General features: G+C 41.5%; 1 protein-coding gene across 1 annotated transcript in view; it reads left to right on the top strand.

Annotated features, from left to right (window-relative positions):
* Positions 1-7,556, top strand: part of LOC119408699 (NACHT, LRR and PYD domains-containing protein 14-like) — a 108,663-nt gene that overhangs the window by 15,578 nt on the left and 85,529 nt on the right. Inside the window, 2 exon segments of the mRNA XM_037675544.1 lie at positions 3,255-3,431; positions 5,022-5,198. Coding sequence (XP_037531472.1) covers positions 3,255-3,431; positions 5,022-5,198 — 354 coding nt within the window.

Genomic DNA, 7,556 nt, shown 5'->3' with positions numbered 1-7,556 from the left:
TCAGTAAAAATGGCCACCTGGACCTGTTTGTTCGCTTCCTTCATGGCCTCTCTGTGGAGTCCAACCAGAGACTCTTAGGAGGCCTGCTGGGTCAGACAGAGACCAGTCCACAAACCATCCAGTGGATCATCAACAACCTGAAGAAAATGAAGAGTTATGAAGCATCTCCAGACAGAAGCATCAACATCTTCCAGAGTCTGATGGAGATGAAGGACCTCTCAGTTTATCTGGAGATCCAAGAGTTCCTGAAGTCAGAGAACAGATCGGAGAAACTCTCAGAGATCCAGTGTTCAGCTCTGGCCTGCATGCTGCAGATGTCAGAGGAGGTTCTGGATGAGTTGGACCTGTTGAAGTACAACACATCAGCTGAGGGACGACTGAGACTGATTCCAGCTGTGAGGAACTGCAGAAAATTTCTGTGAGTCCAGATGTGTTCATTGCCATCATGTCAGTGGAGATCAGCACTTTTAATTATTTGTAGTAGTTATTAGAGCCATGGAGGAATTCTGTTTGGATCAAGTTAGAGACACTTTTTAATCTTCATCACATTAAACATTTTCATGGAAATCACTGAACAAGTTTACAGGGTCAAAGGTCAACTTAGAAATGTTGTATTCCTCTCATTTAGTTCATGTGGACAGATGTGGATTTGGTCTACAAACATCTGCTCAGTTTTATCATAAACATAAAACTTTAAATAATGTGGAAAAAAAGAGAAAAAGTTGAGCTGATCTAAAAGTTGAAGTGAAAAAGTCTCTGCTTCCTCTTTGTGGATCAAAGTTTAGTTGAGTTTGAACTTGATTTGTTTTGTTCCTTTTGAAGAACACAACATAAATCCATCTCTGCTCCCTGAAGTGTGTCCACACAGAGCTCAGAGTCTGACAGGAACCACATGAAGTCCTCCTGGGTCTCAGCTCGCCAAGTAGGTATCTCTGCAGACAAAAATGGAAGGCGTATCTGGAGGGCCACATCTGATTGGACCATAGAAAAATGGGCGTATCCAGAGGGCCAAATCTGATTTGACGATTAAAAAAACGGGCGTGTCTGAAGGGCCACATCTGATTGAACCAAAAAAAAAAAAGGCTGATCAAAAAAAACAAGGCGTTTGTGTTAACCACAGAGCTATTATGTTCATGGTGTTAACCAGTTCAGCATTAGCAGCATCTCCATAACTTCTCTTTCCTCCTCTTTCAACGCTGAACTTCCAGTTACATTTCAAAATAAGAGGAACATAAATGGGTAGTGGGGAGGTCTAAATGTTTGTTTTTTAATACCTAACCATTACATTAAAAAAACAAAATCTGTTTTGGTTGTTCAATAATGTGAAAATAGTTACAATCAATTCATTAAGAAAAAAAATAATGTAACCAAAATAATGATGATAATTAAACTGACTTTGGGACAAAGGATGTTTCCTTTAACTTCACATTTTCTTGTTCAACCATTTAAATCGGTCACTGCAGATGAGTGATTGTCAGTTTCTGTAAGATTTCTGCAACTGGAGCAGGTATTTCTGTTTACTGGTTAACTTCCTCAGCTGTCTCAGATTGTTTTGGGAGAAGTGGTGGCGCAGAGGTTAGAAGATGGGCTTGTGATCGGAAAGTCGCAGGTTCAACTCCCAGTACCGTCAACATCAAAATGTGGGCGGAAAAGGTGGAACACCCACACCTCCCTCCACCCTCATTCGCCCCACCCTGGGCCCCCGAGCAAGGCCCTTAACCCCCACCATCTGCTTCCTAAACAGATCTCTCTTGAAAATGAGTTCTCGTGGCTCAGTGAGACTACCTGGATAAATAAAGGGTAAATTAAAAAAAAAAAAAAATTAAGGGTCAACCCTACTCCATGTTTCAGCTCCTTTCATAGATCAGGTCTCATAGAAGACACTTCTAAAGAGCAAATTTTGTTTTGAGCTTTTGTTTTGGGCCATTATCTCATCATAGGACTCATGATCTTTAATTGAGACCAGACTTTTTGACAAATGGGAGCAGGTTTCGCTTCAGATGCTTCATATTTCATTGTACCCAGACCACACTCAAGCCAACCTGTGTCAGGTGCAGCCTACAACCAAGAACACAAGAGAATCTTATTGTGTTTGACAGTAGATATAATGCTTTTTCTTAGAAACCATCTGTTTTAAAAAAGAGCTGACGTAACTTACCTAAAGAGCAGCAAATACAGCTGCCAATCAGTGTTTGTCCTCTACAAACGCCTATTCTCCAGAAACGCCCACTTCTGGCCTGCAGAGAACCCCTTCTCATGTTTTCTGTTTTCATCTTCTCTTCAAACTGTTCAGACTGTGCAATGAGGTTGGATGAAGTCCTTGTGAGGATCCAGAGTCTGACCTGCAGCAGACAACAGTCACAACTCAGTGGAGAACAACAGGAAGTTATGCTAACAGGCTAACTGAGCTAGCAGCTGCTAAAACATGACACAACAAAGTTCTGTTAGCTTCAACATCTCACAGCTCCTGAACAAATGTTGCATGGTGGATTTTTCCAGCAGTTCTCTTTGACCTCAGATGGTTGAGAAGATGGAATCAAAGTGTCAAATATTTGTCTGATTTCAAAGTGAAGCTGAGTAAAAATCCACAATGCAGCTTTAGTTTGAGCAGCTGTGAGTTTGAAATAGTTTGAATCTTCCTCTAAACTTCATTTGTTGACTCCATGACTCTGAAGCATTGGTCCATGTCTCCCCCTCAGCTGAATAAGAACCTCCCACCACCACCACCTGCTGAGATGTTGTGAATCTTGAAAGCTTGATATCAGCAGCATTTTCCTGCGTGTGGACGTGAACAGTTGGAGCTGACAGGAACAGGAAGCAAACAAATCATCTTTCCACCTGGAACTGCTCACTGAGTTCCACTCAGTCCAGATGTTCTGAGCTGAATTGAAAACTAGAAAAGAGTCCAAGAGTTTTTCTCAAGCAGACGTCTCAATTCTGACTCTGGATCAGATCCACTGACAGACTATGGACATGATGGAAGCAGAAATGTAACGCCATGTTCCCTCCTTCATTTGCAGATTAAAGCAAAACAAAGATTGTCCTGCAAAGTCTGCAGCTCTGAAAGAGACCGAAGAGATTCACTGCATCATGTCAAACACAGTCAGATGGGATGAGATGAAGCCCAGATGTGAAGAGCAGACGTTTGTCACATGATGACATCACTGTTTAGTCATCAGATGATTTCAGTCTGTGTTTATCAGACAGATTGGCTGATTTTATTACAACTCACTTTACTTTTTTGATCATCACAGAGCTGCTGCTGCTGTTGGACTCTCAGAGACTCACTGTGAAGTTGTGGCCTCAGCTCTGAAGTCCAACCCCTCCCATCTGACACAACTGGACCTGAGTCAGAACCAGCTGTCTGACTCTGGAGTGAAGCATCTGTGTTCTGGACTGGAGAGTCCAAACTGTAGACTGGAGGTTCTGAGGTCAGTTCATTGCAGCTGTTGGAGGTTTTCTTTGTTTGTCCAACTAAAATCATTCCCTGATATTTCACAGTTTATTCACTTGTAAATGTTTCATTCATTTCAAAAGTTCAACTTGAACACGTCTGTTTTGAAGTTTCTCTTTCCAAACGTCTAAAAACCTTTTTAGAACAAAAACATGTTTGCTGCTTGTTTTAACCTTTAAATCACTTTTACTGGATTCAACATGAAACAGTTGTCTCAGCGCTGAAGGAGAAGGAAGAGCGATCATGTTTTTACCTGTTTCTGTTTTGTCTGTGTGCAGTTTGTTTGTTAGCAAAATTTCTCATAAATCACTGAATATATTCTAATAAGCTCTTAGAAAGTCATCATTAGATGAACATGTAGAACTGATGAACTGTGGTTGTTAACCAGAATCAAGATGGCCGCCACAGATAATCAACCTTAGCCTGTACCAAAGCTTCTGTAACAGGGAGTTTTTCAGATAGTGAGCTAAAATGTGGTGTGGTAGTAGCTGAGAGTCACAGTTGGTTGGAGAGTTGTCCCCAGGATGCAGAAAGAAATGAGGAACTTTAATGATGAACTAAAGCACAGATTAACAACAAAGTCCATACTCAATATTCCAGGTATAAAATCCAAAAATTTTCAGTCAGGTCATCTGGACATTTTTTTGTGTGTGTGTGTGTGTGTGTGTGCTGAAACGTTTCGTCTTCGATCCAGAAGGCTTCATCAGTCAAGGAAACACACAACAAAACTGATTCTTCCCCCAACAGCTTACTCCAAAGTGGAACAGGACTGATGAAGCCTTCTGGACTGAAGGCGAAACGTTTCAGAACAAAAAAAGAAACTGTCCAGATGACCTGACTGAAAAATGTTGGATAAAGCACAGATTTTTAACTCTTGGGTCGTGACCCACAAGTTGTCCAGGATCTCCACCTCTAAGGCTCTAAACAAATCAGTTTTTCAAATATGGGACTGAGATTACATAAATATTACTTGAAAACACCAGAACTGTTCCTGTTAACATGAGAGGCTGATTACAGTACATGTTCCCACCCCTTGGTGGCGCTAACGACCCACTCAGATGTTTAACGAGCTTTTTAATAACCTCAGTCAGTATCTAGCAAGTAGCAAAAGTTAGAGAAATGTTTAAACTGAAAATCCAAAAAAGTTCAATCTGGTCCTCTGGACATTCAAAAAAACCAAAAAACAAAACAAAGCAAAAAAATATAGAAACGTTTCGTCTCTCACCCAAGAGACTTCCTCAGTCTGAGGTGCTGTTTTCAGCTCAGTCTCTTAAATAGCACCTTCTCAGAGTGGATCAACCAGTTTGCTGCTGACAACCAAAACCAGCTGATCACATGCTCAAGAAGGACCATCAGCCTAACAATGGATCATTAGATTTTTCTACCTGGATTATTGAGCATGCATCAGGATATTTAAAATGAAAAGTTTACGGCCTTGAATGGATTCAGTTCTGGTGTCTCTGACATCCAGTAAAACTAATTATGTCCACTTCAAACATTTAGTTCATATTTCAGTTTGAACCTGCATCCTGTTGGCTTCAGCTCACATCTTTTATTCTTTATTCAGATTGTGGGACTGCAGTTTGTCAGAGAACAGCGGTTCTTCTTTGGGCTCAGCTCTGAAGTCCAACCCCTCCCATCTGACACAACTGGACCTGAGCTGGAACCTCCAACTGTCTGACTCTGGAGTGAAGGAGCTCTGTGGTTTCCTGGAGAGTCCAAACTGTAGACTGGAGGTTCTGAGGTCAGTTCACTGCAGCTGTTGGAGGTTTTCTATGTTTGTCCAACTAAAATCATTCCCCGATACTTCACAATTTATTCATTTATAAATGTTTCATTCATTTAACCCTTTGATGGTCTAAAATCAGCCCCACATTTTAATGTTTTATTTTGTTGCTGTCAATAGCAACTGATGTTCCTGACAAAGCCTAAAAATCCTTGTAAAGTCTTTTATTTAGTCAGAATAGTTTAAATGCTCCTGTAAGCTCACAGTAACTTTACGGCCCTTTAGTGTTCATCAGGGACAATCAGCTGTTTGAAACCGTTATAAATACAACTTTTCATCACATCTTTGTCTTATCATAAAAACATTCCTATCAGTAATGTTTCTGACCTTCATCTCTGTACTTTTAATTGTTGTATTATCTGATTTGGTGAAGTTTTCCTTGTTCCATGTGTAAACCTCTGTAAAGATTACCGGGACAGACTTCAACGTACCCTGGAAGTGCTGCGTTGTTCCCAGCTGGACGCTGCTGCAGAGTCTCTGCTCGTCCCACATAATAATTTTAGTTGGAGTGTAAAGAGCAAAAAGACACTTTTATTGTGCACAAGTCAACATTTAGTATGAAAAGCTGTTCCACGTGCATGCAGGCTGAAGAATCGTGCGCTCCTCAGCTCAGAACTTCTGACTCCTGTTGGCTCCCCCCAAAGCAGGACGTCAATAGTTGATGCAGCGGCTGCAGCAGCTGCTAAAATATCTGCTTCACTAGAAGAACTAATGAAACACAAACTGGTGTTGTGCACCAGGAGACTTTCAGGAAAACAAAACCTCCATGTCTGACCACGAGCAACACGTGCACATTTAACAAAAACACAACATCATTTTATCCTGATGCATGCTCAATAATCCAGGTAGAAAAATCTAAAAAAGTTAAATCTGGTCCTCTGGACATTCAAAAAAAAAAAAAAACAAAGCAAATCAACAAAAAAATGTAGAAACGTTTCGTCTCTCATCCAAGAGACTTCCTCAGTCTGAGGAGCTGTATTCAGCTCAGTCTCTTAAATAGCACCGTCTCAGATGTCGACAAAGTGGCATCATTCCCAAGAGCCTGGAACTAAAATCTTCGGTCAGCGGGCACCGGGCAAGCAAGATCCTTCAGAAGGCACAGACCCAGCTGCTGAATGAACGGGTGAGACAGACCAATTTTACTATTGAGGCCTTGAAGGCCAAAGAAGAGCACATTAAACAGAAACTAACAACGTGTCTAGATCAGACCACACTTCAGCAAGTGATGGACTGTACAGATCAGGCACGCTTAGCACAGCATGTCAAGTCCAAGACTCGACAACAAAACAAATTTAACGTACTAATAGCTCATCAACACCATCACTATTCCATTAACAACACATTCAGTGTAGGACAACACTCCAGTAGTCAATTACATGCCAGGGAGACAGAAAAGTGGGTGAAGAATTTATCTGACAGACAGCTCACCCAGCCAGAGACAGAGATTCTTGCCAGGGGACTGAACTTTGCGGTTGCATCAAGTAGAATTCCTCTGGTGGAGATGATCACAGCCACAGAATCAGCCATCCGCAACAACAAAATTAAAGAGGCTGAAGCAGAACAGCTCAGAATCAAAGTTTCAGCCTGCCTCAGCAATGCCAAACCACCACCTTCCAACATCAGTAGAGAGGAGAGGGATGCACTCACCACTCTTAGCAAGGACAAAAACATCATCATTCTCCCAGCATACAAAGGAAGGTGCACAGTGATTCTGAACCAGAAAGACTATCATGAGAAAGTTATGACACTCCTTAGTGACTTGAACACTTATGAACCTCTGAAAAGAGATCCAGGAAGTGGTTACAAGAAAAAGTTAATAGATTGCCTGAAAATTTTGGAGCAGGACAAGGCTATTGACCGTTTTCTGTACCACAGACTGTACCCAGGGGAGGCCACACCTAGTCTGTATGGTTTACCTAAAATCCACAAACATGGTGTACCTTTAAGACCAATTGTTAGTATGATTAACTCTGTCACTTACAATGTTTCCAAATATCTGGCGTCTGTACTCATCCCTTTAGTTGGCAGCTCAGAACACCACATACAGAACACCATGGACTTTGTGGACAAGGTGAAGGATGTCATCATGGAGACTGATGAAACAATGGTCTCTTTTGATGTCACATCACTCTTTATGTGCATTCCTGTTGATGATGCAGTAGAGGTGGTCAGTTTAAGATTAAAATCAGACACCACTCTGAGCAGCAGGACCACGCTTTCCACAGAACAACTGGGTCAATTCTTGAAACTGTGCCTACAGTCAACCTACTTCACATATGGGGAGCAATATTATAGGCAGAAACATGGGTGTGCTAT

The sequence above is a fragment of the Nematolebias whitei genome, chromosome 1, assembly GCF_014905685.2.
Source record: "Nematolebias whitei isolate Nwh7 chromosome 1, NemWhi1, whole genome shotgun sequence".
In the NCBI taxonomy this organism is placed as follows: domain Eukaryota; kingdom Metazoa; phylum Chordata; class Actinopteri; order Cyprinodontiformes; family Rivulidae; genus Nematolebias; species Nematolebias whitei.
This window is presented reverse-complemented; position numbering and strand designations above follow the sequence as displayed.